The 22225-nt window shown below is 43.7% G+C and overlaps 6 protein-coding genes across 6 annotated transcripts in view; 5 read left to right on the top strand and 1 right to left on the bottom strand.

Annotated features, from left to right (window-relative positions):
* Positions 1-22225, bottom strand: part of LOC103565456 (histone H2A type 1-like) — a 47701-nt gene that overhangs the window by 3184 nt on the left and 22292 nt on the right. The window contains exons 3-4 of the mRNA XM_008541500.2: positions 16756-17156; positions 5203-5266 (exon numbers count right to left, since the gene is read on the bottom strand). Of these exons, the coding sequence (XP_008539722.2) occupies positions 5203-5266; positions 16756-17156 (465 nt within the window). The remainder of the gene's footprint in view (positions 1-5202; positions 5267-16755; positions 17157-22225) is intronic.
* On the top strand, positions 800-2595 carry LOC103547606 (histone H3.1). Its single transcript, XM_070585352.1, has 2 exons — positions 800-1291; positions 2206-2595. Exon 1 carries the CDS (start codon positions 857-859, stop codon positions 1265-1267), a length of 411 nt encoding a protein of 136 aa, XP_070441453.1. The 5' UTR covers positions 800-856; the 3' UTR covers positions 1268-1291; positions 2206-2595.
* LOC139077438 (histone H4) lies at positions 10163-11454 on the top strand. The gene has a single exon (XM_070585371.1). It carries the CDS (start codon positions 10163-10165, stop codon positions 10472-10474), a length of 312 nt encoding a protein of 103 aa, XP_070441472.1. The 3' UTR covers positions 10475-11454.
* On the top strand, positions 11342-11808 carry LOC103565451 (histone H3.1). The gene has a single exon (XM_008541498.2). It carries the CDS (start codon positions 11342-11344, stop codon positions 11750-11752), a length of 411 nt encoding a protein of 136 aa, XP_008539720.1. The 3' UTR covers positions 11753-11808.
* On the top strand, positions 14912-15701 carry H1-5 (H1.5 linker histone, cluster member). Its single transcript, XM_070585307.1, has one exon. It carries the CDS (start codon positions 14967-14969, stop codon positions 15645-15647), a length of 681 nt encoding a protein of 226 aa, XP_070441408.1. The 5' UTR covers positions 14912-14966; the 3' UTR covers positions 15648-15701.
* Positions 17147-17895, top strand: LOC103565458 (histone H2B type 2-E). Its single transcript, XM_008541501.2, has one exon. It carries the CDS (start codon positions 17466-17468, stop codon positions 17844-17846), a length of 381 nt encoding a protein of 126 aa, XP_008539723.2. The 5' UTR covers positions 17147-17465; the 3' UTR covers positions 17847-17895.

Raw genomic sequence — 22225 nt, 5'->3', positions numbered from 1 at the left:
AAAAAGCAGATTTCTAGTGGTTTGCTTCAGCAAATAGTTAAATATTATGCCAATTTTCTTGGTTTTCTTTCTGAGTCTATCACTGGCAGAACTTGAAAGTCCATTGGTCAACTACAACCGTCTTAAATTCCAACGCTCTTTTCAGTGCTACCCCTATTTACAGGAAAAGCTCTAACACTAATCAATATAAATCTATCACCACTCCATACCTGCTGACTAAATTAAGTACACAATTTACATATTTAATAGTCCAATCAGCTGTTTGATTGCATCAAAATCAGTTAATGAAGATGCCATAACCACTCACTGGTATTTAGTCACGGACGTATCAAGCTCCCCGTTCCCCACACCGTGCTGGGCAAACTAAAGTTCTGATGTTCCAGGGGGCCGGTGTGCCAGAGGCTATTTGAGAATTTTCTTTGTTCTAGGTCTTGGTACAGTTATTAAAAGCAGAACTTAATGGTGCGGTTACGAAACGGTACTACTTTTTAGAGAGACTAACGAAGATATTCTGCTGTAAATCTTTTCCACTTTGAAAAGGGAAAAAAGCTCCAATGAAACTGCATTTCTTAAAGGACAGTTTAGGCGCTGACTTCCACAAATTCCAGGTCAGATTCCCTTTTCACTGGTGGAATCTTAATATTTTGCTCGAAAACAGTAAACTCAGACACGATGGAGTACAGCATGGAAAACAAAACCTTTTCCGCGGTGGTAAGAACCAAATGAAGATTAGATTAAGAACCAATCAGGTTACGCCTGCAACCATTCTGACCAATCAGGATCGGATCATCAGTATAAAGCCTGGTTCGGCATCAATTCTCCAGTTGCTCGTTTCTGCAGCATAAGTTCTCTAGCTATGGCTCGTACGAAGCAGACAGCTCGCAAGTCCACCGGCGGCAAGGCGCCCCGCAAGCAGCTGGCCACCAAGGCGGCCCGCAAGAGCGCGCCGGCCACGGGCGGCGTGAAGAAGCCCCACCGCTACCGGCCCGGCACGGTGGCCCTGCGCGAGATCCGCCGCTACCAGAAGTCCACCGAGCTGCTGATCCGCAAGCTGCCCTTCCAGCGCCTGGTGCGCGAGATCGCGCAGGACTTCAAGACCGACCTGCGCTTCCAGAGCTCGGCCGTGATGGCGCTGCAGGAGGCGTGCGAGGCCTACCTGGTGGGGCTCTTCGAGGACACCAACCTGTGCGCCATCCACGCCAAGCGCGTCACCATCATGCCCAAGGACATCCAGCTTGCGCGCCGCATCCGCGGGGAGAGGGCCTAGACTGTCCTTCCTAAGCTTTGTGGGGTGAGCATTTGTCTTTTCCCTAAAGGCTCTTTTCAGAGCCACTTCCATTTTCATTCAAAATTGCTGCTGCACTACTCGTTTGGGTATTTAAAATGTAAGCTCGGGGAAGTGTTGAGGAAAATTCCGAAGAAAGAACGGAGTTTTCTCCAATAACTAGGGCATCTTATTTTCCCATGTGCAAAATATGTTCCATAAATGTGACTGCTAAGACCGTATGTGCTGTAGAATTAGCTTCTTAAGCAAGGTAACAGCAGTCACCCTTTAAATGCAACAGTGTCTCTGCACGGTCGTCAGTTGGACCCTTGCGACCGCTTTGACTCAAATAATCCACATGTAAAGAATTAAAGGGAATCAGTTAACAGGAAAGGAACTTTGCCAATGCCAATCAAGTAAAATAGGGTTCACAGCAATAGACAATTGGCACCTCCCTCCCTCCCTCCCTCCCTCCCTCCCCCACCGCGGGTATAAACAATCTGGGAGAAAATTTCTGGTTAAGTTTGTTCTCCGATGTATCCACACCACGTGGAAAAGCACCTTGCATGTTGGATCGTTCTGTAAAAGTAAACTGATTTGAAATGGACGGGTTTCTTCTAGGTTAAGTTGGACAATGTTGGGTTTTTGCCTACTATCTAGCAGTATGGGCAGACCTCCCATTCTCTTACTGATACTCAGTTTCTTTTATACAACTCCAATAAAAACAAAAACCTAGAATTTGGCTGAAACTAGCTCTTTACCAAGAAAACAGGCTAGTGTTCAGACTGAGCGTTTTTGTTCTGAGAATTGAGTTCCTCGTTGTTTAGCAGTAACACCTGGTAACTCTATAGCATAAAGCAATGAAATGTCTACTCTCCTTCACAACCATTCTAAGATTGTGACATAAAATTAGCAAATTAGCCCTCTTTTTTGTTTCCCAGCTTCCAGGAGCCTGTAATGCAGATGTGTGCGTGAGGAGTCATCCACAGGCACCATGCCATCAACATCTGGATGCTGAGCCCTGGAAGCCAATCATTTGACATACTGGTGACTTCCCTGAGGTAGAAGCCACAGTGAGACCATTTGGGGTAGTGACACCCACTATCCCACCTGAGAGCACCCCTATGACTCATATCCCTTACATGACGATGCTCACGTTTGCAATACTAGCTCCGGGAGAGTGTTCCCTCCAACTCTGTGTGAACCTATGTTTTAAGTCAAATAAGTTTTGCCCCATTTTCTCTCCCAATAGACTGTACATGTCATAAGGCTAAAGATTTTTTGTTCTGTTCACTGTTGTATATCTAGAATAGAAAAAGCCTGACACTATATTCTAGTTGAATGAATGTATTGTTAATTTTCTACCTTTTAGACACAAGGTAGCTCCCAGGCAGCCTCAGGGAGTTGCTGAGCACTTCCCACCTCCTGCATTAGACATTTCATCCCAGATAGTTTTTGTCGCCACTATTTTGATTCCCACGGTAAGTAGATAAAATATCAATGACAACTATGTAAAGCTTTACAGTTTCCAAAGTATTCTCACATCTTTTTTGTATGTGAACCTGACAGTAGCTCCTGGAGTTTAGACAGGACGTATATTACTCCCTCAGTAGCTCTAGAAGTATGTTTTTGCCAAAGTGTCCAAGTATTAGGGGACAAAGACGGTAGATCTCAGTTTGGGATTCTCTCAACAAATCCTAAAAGGGAAGGAGGAGATCTGGATAAGCCTTCAATGGTTGTAGGAAAATAAAGAAGAATTAGTTTAAAAAAAACCAAGCTGGCCAGAGGCAGAAAGCCCTGTTTTCCTTTAAGTGGACAGCAGAAGTTAGGCTGTTGTCTTCCAACTCCTCAGCAAGGACATCTGCTGGGTTTTGTGAGGCTTTTGAGATCCGAACTTCAGATCTCAGGAGTGTACTATGACTCTGTAAGGACATGTTCTATTTGAAGCCTAAGTTTGGGCATATATAAGATGGTTTTTGGAAATGATCAAAAAGTCTTTGATAATCTTCCCTTCAAAAAAGTGGGGCCTAATTCCTCTCCCCTTGAGATTGGGCTGTATTTAGAGACTGGCTTCTAGTGAACAGAATAAAGCAAATGGCATGACGTCAAAAGGATGGTGAGCTACTGCAGAGACGAGGTCATAAGGGGTACTGTGCTCCCCACTTGCGCTCTCTCAGGTGACTTGCTCTGAGCAAGCCTGGCTGCCATGTTGGGAGGACACTCAGGCAGCCCTGTGGAGAGGGCTGCGTGATGAGAATCTGATGCCTTTTCCAACAGGCACTGAGGAACTACCAACAGCCCACGTGAGAGAGCCATCTCTGGCCCCAGTCAAACCTTGGGTCACCACAGCCCCTGCTGACAGCTTCACTCCACTTCTTGAGAGACCCTGAAGCAGGCCCATCCAGCTAATCACTTTCTCATTCCTGACCTTCAGAAACTGTGTGAGATAATATATTTATTGTTTTAAGCTGCTAAGTTCTTGGGTAATTCATTACACAACAATAAATAAAGGATGCCATAGAAAAGACAAGAATAGTTAGGAGACAGCAGATAGACTCCACTGGTCTGGGTGAGACGGCCACATCCCGCAGTGCTGCACCTCCCCACAGGGAAGGCTGGACTCACAGGAACTTGCCTTAGTCATTGCTCACGAAGTAGCAGGATTCTCTTTTCCTGCTGTCCAGAGAGGCTGGAGACCAGCTTAGGACTGCTAAGGATCTAGAAAGAGGATGAAATCTATTGGCTGTTCAGGTAGGGCTGTGTTGCAGGTATGTACCTGGTATGATCACTTCTAGCTATCAACTTTGGAGGGGAAAAAAAAATCTCACTTTTTTTTCTTTTAGTTCACCTAGCAAAGAGTAAGACTCCAAGGAATCAGATTCCACGTGACCAGACGTTGACTTACAAATCACCATTCAATATTTTTTTTAAAAAATTTGCCATTTCCCAGCAGAATAGCTAACAATTAAAATTTGTATGTCCTTCACTTTATAAAGCTTTTTTACATTTATTGTCAAATTTGATTATTAAAAGAAAATTGTGAAGTAAGTTGCAACTGGGAAACCCTAATTAAGGCCCAGCTATTTCACAAAGAGGAGTTCTTGGCTTGGGAAGGATGGCATTAATGCAGCCTGGGCTAGAGACTACAGCTGAATCCTTCCTGCTCTCTCTCAGGAGCCAGCCCTTCTTTATGGACAACTTCTACTTGTCAGAGGTACCATTTCTAACGGTCAGATATACTTGTTAAACAAACCATTACACATCATTATTCTGTGACTCTCCTTTTTCCAGACCCCACACCAATATAGGTTAACAATCAATTAGATTACAGGTTATGTTAGATGCCATTTTCCTTAACTATGAAATGAATGCTTTATTTCCTTGAGACTTGCTAGCAAGGTTAAGTGCAGTAATACAAGAAAGTGTCTAGCTCAGTGCCCCAGAGAACATATTAGTTACACAATACGTACTCATTGAACCTAATTTCATCTCGGAATCTTAGTTTGGTGCACTTCTCATAGAACTGGGGAAATACAACCAAATCCTCTGATAAGATTAGATTGAGGAGTCACTGTTGTCATTGATTGAGATTTTAGAAACAATCCAATTTGATCAGTAACACATAAGCAAGTCATTTTACTGATGTGACTTCTGCTGATGGCCAATCCTATTTCTTTGATGATATCTGTTAGTTTCTGTCTCACAAGTTGAAATTTCTCCATGGTCTCTTCCAATTCTGGACACTATTTGGAACACAGGAACGATCTCTGCTTAGCAGGCAGGAAAGATGTTGACACAATTAGATGAGAAAAAATGCTTTCAGAACTGCTCTCCCCCAAACACCCCTCCAGAAAGCTTGAAGCTCTGAGAGGACATAAACAGGAAAGCAAGCAAAGTCATGAAGAATTCATTATAAATGAAGCTTGGATGATACTCACTCTGCAATGGGATCTGCAGCCAAAAGTCTTTCCCACTGATGTGGTTCTCGTTATGAAAGAGGTTCTGAAATGTAAAAAATGGATATTTTATATATCTTTGCCAATGATAATAAGGTTTCTGATATGGACAAGATTAGAAATAGTATAGGAACTGGTAGAAGCTACATTAATTTTTTTTACCTACATTAGTGGCCTGGAAGAGGGTTTATAGGAATGATAGTTCTGTGTAAAGAAATATGCCTTGAGTGTATTTATCTCTTATCTTGAAGAAAAAATCTCAGGTTTTAAATGAAGATACGTGAATGGTTAATAATTATATGAAAAATTTTTAACTCCACTTGTACTCAGATAAACGCAAAGTAAAACAACAATGATTAACACCCATCAGATTGGCAAAATCAGAAAGCTGGGTATAGTATAACCAAGTGTGGGTATGGGAGGTAGAACTTACTTTCATGTGTTGGTTTACTGATGATGGTTTTGCATGAGATATTTTGAAGAACTGGCTAACTTACTTAGTACAACTGGGTGCACCCAGGATGATGCCCCAAGGAAACTCTCCTATAGACCCATAAGAGGACAAACCAAGAATATTCATTAAAGTGCTATTTGTGATAGCAGGAAGATAGACATAATTCAAGAGAATGAATAAATAAAATATAATGGATGCATAATAAGAAATACTCTTTCTTCGAAGGTCAAGAAACAAGTAAATGGCAAAAACAAGACTTGAACCCAAGGCTCAGTCAACCTTGCCACTGTCATTCAGTTTATTCCTGAACACACCTGTGCAGGATCTCCAACAACATTTTCTCACTCTACTTCCAAATAACTGGAAATAACCACCAAAACCAAAGGCACCAAATCTAAGTACTTCTTAAAGAACATGACTTCAGAACACCAGTGGCTTAGTCTGCTTGGGCTGCTATAACAGAATATCATAGAATGGGTGGCTTATAAACAGGAGAAATTTATTTCTCACAGTTCTGGAGGTGGGAAGTCCAAGATCAAGGCACTGTCAGATTCAGTGTCTCCTGAGAGCCCACTTCTTGGATCACAGGGGGCCATCTTCTTCTCGCTGTGTCCTCACATGGTGGAAGAGAGGATGGATTGCTGGGGTCTCTTTTATAGAGGCATTAATCACATTTATGAGGGCTCCTTGCTTATGACCTAAGCACCTCCCAATGGCCCCACTTCCAAATACCGTCATATTAGGGATTAGGTTTCAATATATGAACTTTGGGGAACAGAAACATTTAGTCTATGCCAACCAGTCTGCTTTTAAGAATAGAAGCTTAGGAACTGTGTTCTTAGCCTCTGTCCCTGTTCTGAAGCCAGGAGGATGAAAGAGTGGGGGACCCCACACCAGGGACCCTCACCTTCATTTTGACTCTTGTTCTCTCAATAACCAACCCTGGAAATGTTACTAAGGTGAGGTGAGTGAAAGAGAATCAGAGTTCCTGGCAACTATTGTTTGATATATTTCAAATATGGAAACCAGTTAAATTAAGAGAAACTTAGAAGGGAATATGAAAACCATCATCGGTCATATGGTAGTAAGAAATTGAGGAAACAAGGCAGGGCATTACATAAAACAAGGAAGGAGTGCCAGGCTGAAAAGCTGTGTATTTTGGAGAACACATTTAGGTCTTGAGAGAGTCTGAGGAGAAAGTAAGGGGTTTCTCTGATAAAAGAGTTTTGCAAATCAGGTTTCCAGCTATGAGGAGACAAGTATGGCAGAGTGAACTTCAGGAAAGAGGGTGTGGTAACACGGAGAGGAAGAGGCCTGGGAAGACAGTGGATTCTGTGTCTTCAAACTTCTTTAACTGGTCTTAATAGCACGTGGAGGCATAGAAGCTTAAGGCAGCTTAAGGATGAGAGAAGGGATGGTGACTGCTCTGAGGTGTGATGCTTCCATGCTTCCATCCTTCCATGTCTCATATTTAAGGGTCTGATCTGGTAAAAGGCCAATATATGTGGAAGGGTGAGACGCTACGGAATGGAAGAGAAGATTTGAGAGGATAAGTTCATGGAGTGGAAAACACTCCAAAGGGCTAGTGGTGTTTTGGATTAGTATATGTGTGTTTATGCATGAGTGTGTATGTGTTTTGGGGACAGGAGAAACGAGAATTAGGAGAGCTACTAATTACCAGTAAGCAAATTAATTTTATGAAGAACAATGAAAGAAAGGTGAAAGAGCTGTAAAACACAAGGTACCAGCCAATTCCGAACCTTAATCAAAACAAACCAAACAAAATCAGGTGTCAAGGAAATAATATGTAGCATATCAAATTGAAAATATAACAATAGTGAAAAGGCTTGAACCCAAAACTTGAAACTAATAACGTTAAGAAATTGTCAACTAAACAAATATGGATCAGTAAGAAACCCCCATAACACTGGAAAGGCAAGTACACCCCATTTATTCTTCTAATTAAGGAGGAAAGGAATCCTGTGGAATTTAAAACTCTATCAATATTTCTTTTGGAAAAGAATCTCTCTCCTAAAGTGAGAAAAAAGGATCCTGATGCGGGGTCGGTGAGCCGAGGAGTCGAAAGAAAGATTTCTTAGACTCTTAAGATCTGGCAGTAGTGCTCTTTTATTTAGAGAATAGTGTAGCATGGGGACAGGACCCATGGGCAGGCAGAGCTGGTGCGTGGGGACAGGACGCACGGGCAGTCAGAGCTCCTGCTGCTGCTGCAAAGTTGGGTGGAGAGTAAGGCTAAATTTAAGGCATAGGTATGTGAGTTATCTCTTTACAAGACAAAGAATATGTAAAAAAGTTAAAATGGTATCAGTGCCCGTATGGTCTGGCCATTAGGCGGTCCCACAACTTTTAGATAAGAATCAAACCAGATTGAGTAAATGGCAGAAGTCACCGCTTGAATTTTATCCTCGGCTAAAGACAAAGGAGGATTTGGGGGAGGCGGGGGGGGGGGGGGGGGCAGTTACAAGAGGTTGCCAGACAGTAACCAACTTAAGTTCTTGCCTCTGGCATTGATTAAGAGCTTCTAGAGATAAGACCATCCCCCCTTCTTCCTGGCACAGAGAGGGAGGCATTTTCACAGATAGAGGTTTCCCTTAGAAATGTAAATGTTTCCCAACAAAGGGGCAAACAAATTCCACTCCTTGGAGCCTGAATCTCATCTGTAGTTTTAAAACTAACCAGCCTAAAAATCCTCATCATAAGCCATTTTAAAATTAAGCAGCCTAAAAATCCTCATCAGATCCTAAGTATTTATCCCAATTATTCGACAAGAATTTTTTGGGCAACTCATGTCAGTTAGCATTATTATTTGCTAAGAAAAACAAAAAGGAAGCATTTTCATAGTACTTAATTTAAATGGAAGAAGATTCTTAAGTTCTTTTTAAGCTAAGAAACACACAGAGTCAGTCTATGTGTTTCCTCTGCAGGTGGGAGAAGAGAATTAACAAAGTATCTAATTTAACAAAACGAGTTATAACTTTTGAAAGATAGATGTGAATATCAATCTTTCCAGGGCAAAGCACTGTCAAAGCAACCAAACCAAATTACAGATCTTTCAGAGTATGTTACCTTCACCAGATAAAGGAGCACTGATAAGTTATTTTCAGTGTTTCAAGACCTTGTCCTGAAAAGATTGGCCTTAACATATTCAAGAACAGCTGCTAGCACGAAGCAAAATGCTGCCTGGTTTTTCTATAGTTGCAAGGGAAGAGGATCTCTGAGATTATTCCACCAGCTGATACAAGGTTTACACCTTCAAGGTTAAGCACTCAGATGCCAATATGACCCAGGGAGAAAAAGAGGCCAGACTGCAAACACAATAAAAAATAGATGAATAGAACATGGGCATGTAATGTTTTGCACATACAGTAGTCATAAAGACCTTGGAAACTGACTCCTAGAATAAAATTAGATATTTGTTAAGGAGCAAATAATCAATCACTCACTTTGAAATAGAAAGGGTAAACATTACTGTTGCTGGGGAAAAGAGAAAGGTGAACGTGTGTGGAAGAAGGCAAAGTTTCCTGGGAGAAATGGAATTTGATACCTGGAAGACAAACCAGGGCCAGAGGGAGGTGATTCCAAACAGCTGGAGTCATGGAAATCATCCACCGCTCGATCTTTCAGTTTCTTTTCCTGGGACAGAGTCGTTCCTGATCTCTACTTTATGCACTTTATTTGAAAATTGAAGGTACAAGGTTTCTGGGTGTTGATTTCCCCGTTCAACAAAGAAGGGAAGGGGGAAGAGGGAGCTCTGAAAGGCGTTTTCACTAGCTCATCGACTCGTCAAGGAACTGGTGGGTAAAGCTGATCTTCTTCAAATTTCCTAAAGTGTTTCTAAGCCGGATGAAGAAAATTTGAAAAACCCAGTTCTCTCCCCAAAATGTGGCAGCGAGAGAGGAAAGGGAAAGCTAGACGATAGGATGACTAAAAGGTAATGAAAAGTGTAGAAAAGTCAAGTTGAGAAAGGTGAGGAACTCCACCTTGAGGCTATCTATAATTAGGCAGCATTAATTGCAGTCAGCCACTTCTCAGGCTAATCGAGATTATACAAAGGCACTTTGCATACGAGAAGGTTTCACAAACGCTCCCAAATGCCTGTAATCACAGCTCTCGATGGGCCACTCAATTTCAGCAGCCACAAGGCGCTAGAGCAATCGATTCTAAGAGGTGACAGGAACAAAACAGACAGCAAGGCCTGACCCAGACAAAGGAATGGCTTCCAGCAGTGGGAAAGCGCAAAACACTGTAGGGGGAGAAATTAGACAGAAATTTTTAATTAGGCATGTCTTTGGGCCAGAGTTTAAGCACCGCCCTTTCCATTTTTCCTGAAAACATGGGCAGGGCTTCGGGTCTGTGAATTCACTGAGCGGATATAGCTGGCTCGGGGCAGTTCTCAAACAGGTCCGACATACCACTATATAAAACACTGCTGCAGAGTCTTGAAAGGTTGTATTTGCGTCAGCTGCAGACATGTCAGGTCGTGGTAAAGGCGGCAAGGGTCTGGGCAAAGGAGGCGCCAAGCGCCACCGTAAGGTGCTGCGGGACAACATCCAGGGCATCACCAAGCCCGCCATCCGGCGCCTGGCCAGACGCGGCGGCGTCAAGCGCATCTCCGGCCTCATCTACGAGGAGACTCGCGGGGTGCTCAAGGTCTTCCTGGAGAACGTCATCCGGGACGCGGTCACCTACACCGAGCACGCCAAGCGCAAGACGGTCACCGCTATGGACGTGGTCTACGCGCTCAAGCGCCAGGGGCGCACCCTCTACGGCTTCGGCGGCTAAATTTGTCTTAACTCACTGTTTTGCTACTCAAAGGCCCTTCTTAGGGCCACCCACAAGATCTGTTAAAGAGCTGTAGGCATTTTTCAAGTGCTCCGTTTTTCAGCAGGCAACAGCTTCGGGTTGCTGTTTTCCGGGAATTTATGATCTGTAATAGTAATGTCCATAAAACGGCTTGCGTTTCGGTAGCCTCCCACCTCAGCCCCCGCCCCTCCAGCATCTTCATCACCTAGCAAAGTGACGTTATCCAGCCAATGTTAAACATACGCTACCTGTTTTTACAATGATTAAGCGACAGGCGAGCTCATATTTACTGTCGACAACATTCGCGCTACAGTGGCAAGGGCAGAGTAAAGACAATACGGCCCTCTGCCTAAAATGCTATGACTTTTTAAAGGTAAAAGTTGCTTAACCCTTGTTTTAGTAAGCTTTGGTTCCTAAGCACTCTGAAATTTCAGAATACTGGCGTAGCTCATAGTGGCTAGAATTTCAAGCCGCTTCAATGCTTTCATGTAACATTCTCAGTTCCCTTTCATGTTATGTCTTTTTGTCAAGAATCCAGTCATGAAACCTTTCGTTTAAAATTAGTGCAAGGTACTTTCAGATTCTGAAGACAACATTTTCTTGAGAATCTTGATGCATCCTAGAGGCTTTTTAAAAAGCCAGGAAGATACTTTGCACATTATCTTAGGTGAAGTCGAGGCGGGAAAATGCTTCCTTTCTTTACTGAATTAAACCAAGAACCAATTCTGTGGGCGGGGCAGGGTGAGGCAGCAGTCTGCTGTCGAATCAGAACGCGAGGGGCATTATAAATACTGGGACGGCTCGCTCTTACTCTCATTAGTGCTAAGTAGTTGGCTCTGCTTCACTATGGCTCGCACAAAGCAGACAGCTCGCAAGTCCACCGGCGGCAAGGCGCCCCGCAAGCAGCTGGCCACCAAGGCGGCCCGCAAGAGCGCGCCGGCCACGGGCGGCGTGAAGAAGCCCCACCGCTACCGGCCCGGCACGGTGGCCCTGCGCGAGATCCGCCGCTACCAGAAGTCCACCGAGCTGCTGATCCGCAAGCTGCCCTTCCAGCGCCTGGTGCGCGAGATCGCGCAGGACTTCAAGACCGACCTGCGCTTCCAGAGCTCGGCCGTGATGGCGCTGCAGGAGGCGTGCGAGGCCTACCTGGTGGGGCTCTTCGAGGACACCAACCTGTGCGCCATCCACGCCAAGCGCGTCACCATCATGCCCAAGGACATCCAGCTCGCGCGCCGCATCCGCGGAGAAAGAGCTTAAGCTTTCCTAGTGCTAATTTGACATGTCTACCAAAAGGCTCTTTTCAGAGCCCCTCAGTTGTCACCAAAAAGGAGCTGTTCTGAACAACATGCAGTGGCCCCATATGAAAGAAAATGCGAAGTGTTTTGATGGGATAGTTATTGTGGGTTCAGTTACTTGGGAGAATAGCCTGTGGAGGTGGCTGTGTATTGTGTAAACCCAACAACTTCATTCCATGGGAACTCCTTGCTCATACTCTGCGCAGTGAGGAGCTGTTTTCTGGATAAGCATTCTTAAAATGGTACAACCATTTCATAAACACTGGGCTACACGAAGTTACTGAAGGGAAGGGGACTCATGCCTTTAGGAAAGTTGTAGTTCAACTTACTGTGGATAATGGTGCAAATGACAAGTGTAGCTTAATTTTGCCAAAATATCCCTGTAATTTGACTTAAAATGTATCTCTTAATCTTTTCTGTGACACTAAGAAATAGAACAAGTATTGTCATGAGTGTTTAAAAAATTTGGTAGCTTTTTTGTTGCTTTGTAATGTTTAATAAAGCATTTGTTCTGGGCTCTGCATGTGTCTGATTATACGGTACATGGTGGGCCCACAAAGGCCTGGATGCTTTGACTTGCAGGTTGTCGACTGCAAAATGAGCTCCCATTAGCTAAAAAAAAAAAACAAAAAATTTGCCCAAGTGTTTTCAAAATGTGTCTGTCAGTTTAGGAAGTTGGATTTTCATATTTTAGATGTTTTTCTCCAAATAGAGAATAAAACGGAATTAAAGATGTCATTTTAAAGTTTTTCATTGTTTGCACACTTAAATTTTAGGTTTTCTAACCAAATTGGAGTCCTTATTAATGTTGTCCAAAATGTTCAGCTTTTTAAAAAGTCTCTTCACTTGCTTTTCATGTATGGCTATCATTGCCTCATTTTGCTGTTTACCTTTTTGGGGTACTCATCCTAACTCCAGGAGGTAGCAGTTATGTGAAGGCAAGTTTTCTCCTGAGTGTTTGCAGGCAGGTCAGCCACCTGGGCCTGCCTTTCTTTCCCCTATGTTCATATTTGCCCTTCCAGAGAAGCATTTTGGAAACTCTTGGACCTGATTCAGCAAAATGGTTCTGATCCATGGAGCCAGAAGCCTACAGACTAATTTAGAGCTCCTTTAGTGGCTGGCTGTTAGGTGTGGGGACAATATGATGCCGCCCCTTCCAAGCTTCAAAGATGCTTGTCTCTCTCCACCCCTTCTAGGATCTCACCATCATAACAGAGCTGAGGCCAGGTGTTCTAGGTTCAAACTCAGAGCTGCCAATTACTAGCCGTATAGGCTTTGGCAAATTACTCATCCTCTTTCTGGGACTAAGCTGGTACAGCTGTAGAATGTGACTAATTGAAACTTGTAGAGCATCTTAGGTTAGTTCCTGGCACTTAGTAAATGCTCAGTGAGTGTTAGTTCTTATTGTTATAACCCTCTCCTGCCCCTTAAACATGGAGGGTTTTTTTCTCTCCGGAGCTTCTGAAAGGTTTGTGATAAAAACAGAGGAAATGCTTGATCAGAACATTTTCTTGTTAAAATCTTTTAGTTCTCAATTTGCATTGTTCTGAAAAAGGCAAATCTGTAGCAATATATCAACTGTGTCTACATGGAGGAGTTCAAAATACAGCAAAAGGGGCAGATAGTAAATAGTTTAGTTAGGTTTTGCAGGCCACATATGGTCTCTGCCACATCTTTCTTTTCTAACACAATTTTAAAATATAAAAATCATTCTTAGCTTGAGGGTCATACAAAAACAAGCCACCGTCCAGATTTGGCCATGGTTAAATAAAATTTCAACTCCAGGAGCTCCTGGAGAGAAGATGGAGTGTGTTGGTTAACAGTTTTTCACAGGGAAGCACTGACTGCTGATTGCATTAGAGATCCTAGCTATTACCTCATCTACTGTTGTCCAGGCACAAAATCCTGTCCATTCTCCATCCCACCCCCAAATAAATAGCAAACTTCACTCTCCATTCCAACTTATGATTGTTGCCTCAACTCCCTCAGATGTTAGCGTTTTCCTGAATTCTTCAGAACCTCTGTATATAACCTCCTGTCCTTCAATACCCAATCCACCCTTCTCATAGTCAGTAGTCAATTATTTTTCTAAAATACACATCTATCTTCACTTAAGCACATAAAAAAAATCCACGTTGATGTCTTCTGGTTGTTTACAAAAGAGGGTATTCCTAACGGTGCAATTTGTTCAGTGTTGATGGAGGCAAGGAGTTTGAGTGAGAGCGTTGGGAAGAGCACCTTGAAAACCTGACAAAGTCCCATGTCATCTAAACAGTTTGTGCTCTTGAGGGCTACTGGAAGAAGGTTTCAGAGTTTTTCTAAAGCGCATTATCTGGGCTAAGCATTTTTCATCCTTATTTAATGGATTTACATAGGAACTAAAGGGACAAAGCATCTCAATCAAAAACATACCGAATTTAAGTTTGAATTTGAATCCAAGTCTTCAGATCCTGAAGCCAAAGCAATTTCTATTCTTCCTGCTGCAAAGTGGAAGAAATCACTCTGGCAATTGAACTTTTCCAGGCTACAAAATACTATTCTCTAAAGACATTGGCATGTGGAAACTCCCAGGAGGCAGAACCGGTTTTTAAAGTAAGGTCTATGTGGTTAACTTGGAGCTGTAGGCAACCAGCCACCCTATGCCTGTGTTACTTGCTACAGTTTGAAACAAAGTTTATGCCCAAACCAAGTAGCCTAGTGTCTTTCCTCCTGCAAAAATCAAAGGCCTAATTTAGGGACAAATCCTTTTAAAAAACGTTCGCTTGATACTTAATAGAAATTTATCGCAACGTGCAACTAACTAGCGCGATGCCTGAAGCCAGGTGGATTCATATGAAAAGCTGAAGGGATTTTTAAAAATATCTCTCATCAACTGCGCGTGACTCATGAAAACACAAACAAATACGTGAACCTGAAGGCTGTTTTCCTCCTTTGGAGCTTCAAAGCCTCAAATTTTGTACTATTATTTTCAGCATTTAATCAAATTTTGGGGACTAAGAAACACAATTTGGGAGTCCAACCGGGAGAGGCGGCTGCCTGAGGGCGGTGGATTGGCCGCTCCACCAATCACAGGGCAGCACCGGCTTATATAAGTCCCGGGCCCGAGCACTACAGCATTGCAAAACTTGCTCTTTGGATTTTGAATCTCTCTTCCTCTAGCGGGTACTCTCATCACTATGTCGGAAACCGCTCCTGCTGAGACGGCTGCCCCGGCGCCGGTGGAGAAGTCTCCTGCCAAGAAGAAGGCAGCCAAGAAATCCGCGAGCGGTGGCGCGGCTAAGCGCAAGGCTACCGGGCCTCCAGTCTCTGAGCTGATCACTAAGGCGGTGGCCGCCTCCAAGGAGCGCAATGGCCTGTCTTTGGCTGCACTGAAGAAAGCCCTCGCGGCTGGCGGCTACGACGTGGAGAAGAACAACAGCCGCATCAAGTTGGGCCTCAGGAGCCTGGTGAGCAAGGGCACCCTGGTGCAGACCAAGGGCACCGGCGCTTCGGGCTCCTTCAAGCTCAACAAGAAGGCGGCTTCCGGGGAGGCGAAACCCAAGACCAAGAAGGCGGGGGCAGCAAAAGCCAAAAAGCCCGCAGGGGCCACCCCTAAGAAGCCCAAGAAGGCCGCGGGAGCCAAGAAAGCTGTGAAGAAGACCCCCAAGAAGGCCAAGAAGCCCGCGGCCGCTGGTGTCAAGAAAGTGGCTAAGAGCCCCAAGAAGGCCAAAGCTGCCGCCAAGCCGAAGAAGGCTGCCAAGAGCCCCGCCAAACCCAAGGCAGTGAAGCCGAAGGCGGCGAAGCCCAAAGCCTCGAAGCCTAAGGCAGCCAAGCCCAAAGCTGCAAAGGCGAAGAAGGCGGCTCCCAAGAAGAAGTAGGTAGTCGGCGTTTAGGACTGACAAAACCCCAAAGGCTCTTTTCAGAGCCACCCAGAGGTCTCCGAAAATAGCTGTGCACTGAGTCACCTATGCAATCATTGTCACGTTCTCACCGGTTTACACAAGAGCTGTGAAACAGTACATTTTTTTTCTTGACGTGACATAGGTATTCGCAGCTTTTCTCTTGCTTGTGGTCGTTTTAAAGCGAAACTGTTGATGTTCGCTAATGGCATAGTAAGCAAAGTTCAGGCGTTTAAATCCTAAACCCATAGGAGTTAGGAGCCGTTGCCAGTGGCACCCCCTGTAAAACTGTCCCAGAAATCTTGTATGAGTCGGTGACGGTCGCTTTTTAAGATGTTTGAATTCTCGGTGCGTAACAAGGGAGAGGCTGAAATTTGAAAATCCCGCGCCGCGTTACCATTGGGCAATTCCTGCCCAATCGGCAGTCCTACTTAGATATATGTGCCACCTAAATGCCAGTTAATATACTACTTTAGGTGATTGACTGGCAGTATATGCATCCATATAAGCCACAAGATCTAACCAGGGGAGGAGAGGGGCAAATATCCTATACGTGAACGCTATGGTGCATTTAATATTTTAAAACTAAATCGACACAGAATAGAAAGTTAGCTGGTACAGCTGTGGAGGTATATACTGAATTTTGCTTTTTCTGAACGGATATGTAAAATTGAATTTAGTGCTTGGACACATAAATTGTAAGCTCAACAAAACATTACGTGTTGGTCATTTTTCTTTGACTTTTAAAGTCTATTGCAGTAATCAAGATAAATACCAACTTCTAACTACCCTTACCCATTTCAGGGCCTAATACTGTTCTTTCCTAACAAAATTCCTGTTTTTTGCAGACGCTCCAAGGAAAGCACTATAGTAGGGATCCAAGAATCCTAACATGGCATGTAAAATCTGAATATGAAAAGTTACTCCTTAAAATTACTTGCTAAACTTGTAGAAGAAACGATTTCCTTCTCCCAGTCAACAGTGACAACCAGATTAAGTGAAACTATTGTCCCAGCTCTTCTGTAGAAATAGTAGGTGGCTCTGAAAAGAGCCTTTGGTTCGGAAGAGGTTGTTACTGAGGCCTTACTTGCCCTTGGCTTTGTGGTGGCTCTCGGTCTTCTTGGGCAGCAGCACGGCCTGGATGTTGGGCAGCACACCGCCCTGCGCGATGGTCACTTTGCCCAGCAGCTTGTTGAGCTCCTCGTCGTTGCGGATGGCCAGCTGCAGGTGGCGCGGGATGATGCGCGTCTTCTTGTTGTCGCGGGCCGCGTTGCCCGCCAGCTCCAGGATCTCGGCCGTCAGGTACTCCAGCACCGCCGCCAGGTACACCGGCGCGCCGGCCCCGACCCGCTCGGCGTAGTTGCCCTTGCGGAGCAGGCGGTGCACTCGGCCCACGGGGAACTGCAGCCCGGCCCGAGAAGAGCGGGTCTTGGCCTTGGCGCGAGCTTTGCCGCCCTGCTTGCCTCGTCCAGACATCGTTGAACAGCACTAAGCAGAGAAAGTATAATCTGAATTAAACCACTCAAAGCTGCAACACTTATAGTCTTTACTGGGCGCGAAAAGGAAGCTGTGTCATTGGCTAAACTTACGGTTTCACTTAAACCAATGGAACTGTGGTTTTGAAATACTTTATTTTCATTGGACAAATATGTGACGTCATCCAGATTTCACCACCAATCAGACACGTGATTTTGTCAATCACCCTATTTGCATAAGAAACTGTAAATAAAGGGGATACCTACCACGCCACACTCATTCTTCCTTACTTTTCCGTGTCTTTGGCAGTTGCTTTTCGTCATGCCAGAGCCCGCCAAGTCTGCCCCTGCCCCGAAGAAGGGCTCCAAGAAGGCGGTGACCAAAGTCCAGAAGAAGGACGGCAAGAAGCGCAAGCGCAGCCGCAAGGAGAGCTACTCCATCTACGTGTACAAGGTGCTGAAGCAGGTCCACCCCGACACCGGCATCTCGTCCAAGGCCATGGGCATCATGAACTCGTTCGTCAACGACATCTTCGAGCGCATCGCGGGCGAGGCGTCGCGCCTGGCGCATTACAACAAGCGCTCGACCATCACCTCCAGGGAAATCCAGACGGCCGTGCGCCTGCTGCTGCCCGGGGAGCTGGCCAAGCACGCCGTGTCGGAGGGCACCAAGGCCGTCACCAAGTACACCAGCTCCAAGTGAGCCTGCCGGCAACTACCCACAACCCAAAGGCTCTTTTCAGAGCCATCCACGCTTTCTAAAGAGAACTGGCACCCAGTTTATCCCGTTTTAGAGGAAGACAAAGGCAGGTCTTAATCCGAACCCTTTATTGTTCCTAATTTTGTACAAAAGTTAATTTTTGGTCTTGTGTGTTTTAAGTAAGATTTTTTTGTGTGCATTACAAAGATCAAATCCAAAGTGAATTTTGTTGTGCTTATTTCACTTAGTATCCAGACTCAGTGCTGAGAGTCACTGATTAAATTTGTGGCTAAAAGATTTCAAATGCTCTTTCATGTGAAAAAAAAAAACCCCTAACAACTCTTAGTGAAAATCATTGGATGAACATCTACTTCCTTTACAGGTTACACCACCATTTTTCATCTCTACCCACCAACAGTAGGATGCCCTGAATATCACACCAGTAATAATTAGTATACTTTTAAAAAATTTTATCCTTGTGCTTCCTGGCTTTTTTTGTGTGTGTATGAGGAAGATTGGCCCTGAGCTAATACCTGTTGCCAATCCTCTTTTTGCTTGAGGAAGATTGTCACTGAGCTAACATCTGTGCCCATCTTCCTCCGTTTGTGTGCGATGCTGCCACAGCATGGCTTGACCAGCGGCGCTCATTCCTCGGTCAGGATCTGAACCTGTGAATCCAGGGCCACCGAAGAGGAGCACAAGAGCTTAACCACTATGCCACTGGGCCGACCCCTTCACTTGCCTTTTAATGTTTCACCACTTTTCAGGATGGCATTTCTGTACACTGATTTTTACATGGTCAAAATTTTTCTTGGGAAAAAAGTTTTAAAATGTAGGTCAGTTTCTTTTCTGAGTCAAGTCAACTCCATGATACATTTCATTGTATTCCCCCCCTCACCTTTTTTTTTTTTTCTATAATAAGGGAGACATTCTAAATGAAATGGCAATCTTTTTGAACTAAGAAAGAGAGAGAGTGGCAGGAGGGCATTTTCCCCCCGAGGGAAGCACAATCTCCCATGTTTAGGCAGGTGTTTTAGAGCTTGTTCAAGAATCAATGTGGGAATACAAGTCCCTACGACTCTAGAGACCATCAGATATTAAGATCTTAAAGTCCAGCATCTTTATTGTCTTTCTAGCTATTACTCAATCTTTTTCCATTAAAGGACAGTAGGCCCTAGAAGGGCTTGTGTGAATAAAAAGCACAAAATTTTGGCTGAACTCTTTGAGCTCAGAGAGCAAAAGACAGAGTTAAGAAACCAAATCCACTGACACAGACTGTGGCTGTCTTCCCTCCAGCCTTGATAAAGTGGCTGGAAACACTTGGATAATAGTAATGAGGTTTAATATTAGTCCATTTCCTTACTACATCAATCAATATCGAATATAAAATTACTACTATTACTGATGCAGTGAAGAAATCAACTAAATTAGGCTCACAAAGGTACAATTATTTCCTGAAATGTACCTTAGAGCTGTTCTCTTGATGTAAAGTCCCTGTTCGTCTACCATCCAAATCCTGTCTTTCCTTCAAAGCCAACCCCAAATCTAATATCCTCTGAAATCTTCCCTGATTATTCCAGTTTGCATTTGTTTCCCTTCTTGAAGCTTCTCTAGAGTTTTTTCTTTCCTGTTTCCTGTTTCAACCTCTTCCACATCCATACACCTTGCCTATGTGCAAACTGGGACCTCCCTCTCTTTCCCGTATCTTTGCAATTTCATCTCCATTAGACCTAATAATTTCAGAAGTGTAATTTATTTCTAAATAGTCTTCTTATAATACTTAACATTTTTGTTTTTGTTTTATAATCCTTTTTTTTCCTTTGGTGAGGAAGATTGCCCTGAGTTAACATATGTTGCCAATCTTCCTCTTTTTGCTTGAAGATTGTCCCTGAGCTAACATCGGTGCCAATCTTCTTCTACTTTGTATGTGGGATGCTGCCAAAGCATGGATTGATGAGCAGTGTGTAGGTCCGAAACCAGAATCTGCACTGCCTGAACCGCAGGTTGTGGAAATGGAGCACGTGAACTTAACCGCTATGCCAATGCTTTTTTAACTGACATTACCTATCTCCTCTATTATGGTTGGTCTATGAGACCTATAGTGGTACCCAGTTTTGAAATTAGGAGACCAATTCCTAAAATATTTGGCTACTTACTTCAAGAGGCCAGCATTTTGACTTCTCTGAAACCCATTTTCAGTATCAGTAAATTGGAGATAACAGCAATTCATAGTCACATGACTATTGGGAGAATGGGTGAAAATGCTTTGTGAGCGCTTTAAGAATTGTGGATTATTATGCACAAATATATTTTTATATATTAAAAATGAATCTTATACATTTATTTAGTATTTGAAAGGGTTAGGACATTTTCACTTACTCATCGAACTGAATCTCAAAGTTCAGCCCATACAGTGTTGACTATAGTTGTTTCCTAGTTCATTTTTAAATTCAGTAAATATTTGTTGGCTACATATTATTTCCCAGAAACTTCTCTAGGCACCGGAATTATAGCAGTGAACTAAACAGAAAAAGAGTCATGGATTCATAGAGTTTATTTTCTCTGATATGTCAATATGGGAACAGACGAACACATAACAAAAAGAGTGTGAGAAGATATTAAATGTTTGGGAGGAAGACAGAGCATAAAATGAAGATAGGGAGTGGTTTTGTGTTTTCCCCTTTAAATAATATAATCACAGAATGCTCATCAAAAAGGTGAAATTTTAACACCTATGAGATGAGGGAGTGTGCCATTGGGGAAGATTATTCTAGGCAGAAAGAAGAAGGAACAAGTAAAGAAGCTCTGTGGTATATCTGAAGTGGGGAGGTGGCAGTGTTGAGGGGTGAGGAATACCTGGTTTTAGTCAAGGCACAGCAGGTGGCCAATGTGGCTGGAATGGAGGGAGCAAGGAAGAAAGTTGTTGGAGGTGGGGTAACTGAGGTAGGAAGGGGGCTTTCCAGAATGTGTAGGACCCTATATGACAGAATAATGGCTTTGGATTTTATTGTGATATATTTCAAATTCTTAGTAGCTGCAGAAAGCTGTGGATTTGGGGTGATCAGCTGTGACTCATCTCAACCCATGATTAAGGACTTCAAAGGGACAACATGCAAGGTGCTCTGTGTGTGAGCATCATTTTGCTTCTTGGCTAAAACCTCCTAGGGAGGTTAGAGGAAAGGAGGATTCCTAGGTTAAGTCAGGGCATCAGGGACCCCAGAGAATTACCAGACCCTTTCCTACAGATATGAGCTCTAGGCCCTTTACTCACAATATTTACTTTTTGTTCCAGAACAGTATCCTTCTCCACAGCCTCCTGAACTGAGCAAATTCTTGTGGGAAAATCACCAATTTTGAACCTGCTTCCAGCTGGGGTCACCAGGGACCACACAAACCGAGGGCCTCTGGCAAATAAGACTGTCTTTCAAATACTAAATGCCATGCCCACCATTTAATACGTATGTCCACTCCTGAATTTTAACTTTTCTGCCACTTTTTTCTTTAACTTTTTCTGGCTGACCTTATTTCCACCTTGTCTCAAGCCAAGAGAGCAAAATCTCTCATATTTCTTGTCATGGTACATTGTCCATAAAACTAGCTAATAATCAAATGACCGCTCTCACTGGATCAGTTACATATTCCCAGTTTCTCATTCCTCTTGCATCCAGTGGTTCATTGGTGGTAGAACTTTGGAAAAAAATATGTCATTGCCTTGCTTCCACCTCAGAGATTGTAATTTAATTGATCAGGAGAGAGGCCTGGGCATCTAGTCTATTTGAAACTCCTCAGATAATGCTAATGGCTATGGGGGTGGAGAGGAACACTGTGCCAACCATTGGAAGTAGCCTCTAAGGTCGCCCAGTGACATCCTGCCTTCTGATATTTGTGCCTTTGTGTAGCCCTTCCCACATTGTACTAGGGTTAGCCAACAAAATATGGCAGAAGTGATGGCACGTCACTTCCAAGGTTAAATAAGAGACTTCCATCTTCATCCCTCACACTCTGTCTTGGATCACTTGCTCCTGAGGAAGGAGAAGGAAGCCAGCCCTTGTCGTAAGTAACCCTACGGAGATGCCCACATGGTGAGGACTGAAGCCTCCAGCCAACAGCCATATGAGAGAGCCTTTTCTTGGACCTTGGGAGGGAGCTCCAGTCCCAGTCAAGCCCTTCTTCCCAGGTTGAACCTCCTCCAAGAAACTTTCCTGATTGCCATGTTCCAGAATAATATTTACTTCTCCAAATTCTTACAGCAGTTAATATTAAATATAGTTTAATGTTATGTTATTATTATTACTTATATACACAATATTATATTTCATATAACTTCACTTATATATTTATAATATATAAATTTTCTATATTATCTAATATAATTAGCATTA

The sequence above is a fragment of the Equus przewalskii genome, chromosome 19, assembly GCF_037783145.1.
Source record: "Equus przewalskii isolate Varuska chromosome 19, EquPr2, whole genome shotgun sequence".
Lineage (NCBI taxonomy): Eukaryota > Metazoa > Chordata > Mammalia > Perissodactyla > Equidae > Equus > Equus przewalskii.
Note: the sequence above shows the minus strand (reverse complement) of the source record. Positions and strands in the feature narration are given on the sequence as shown.

Coding starts and splice junctions, on each gene's coding strand:
- LOC103565451 (XM_008541498.2), top strand. CDS start 11,342: ATGGCTCGCACAAAGCAGACAGCTCGCAAGTCCACCGGCGGCAAGGCG.
- H1-5 (XM_070585307.1), top strand. CDS start 14,967: ATGTCGGAAACCGCTCCTGCTGAGACGGCTGCCCCGGCGCCGGTGGAG.
- LOC103547606 (XM_070585352.1), top strand. CDS start 857: ATGGCTCGTACGAAGCAGACAGCTCGCAAGTCCACCGGCGGCAAGGCG.
- LOC103565458 (XM_008541501.2), top strand. CDS start 17,466: ATGCCAGAGCCCGCCAAGTCTGCCCCTGCCCCGAAGAAGGGCTCCAAG.
- LOC139077438 (XM_070585371.1), top strand. CDS start 10,163: ATGTCAGGTCGTGGTAAAGGCGGCAAGGGTCTGGGCAAAGGAGGCGCC.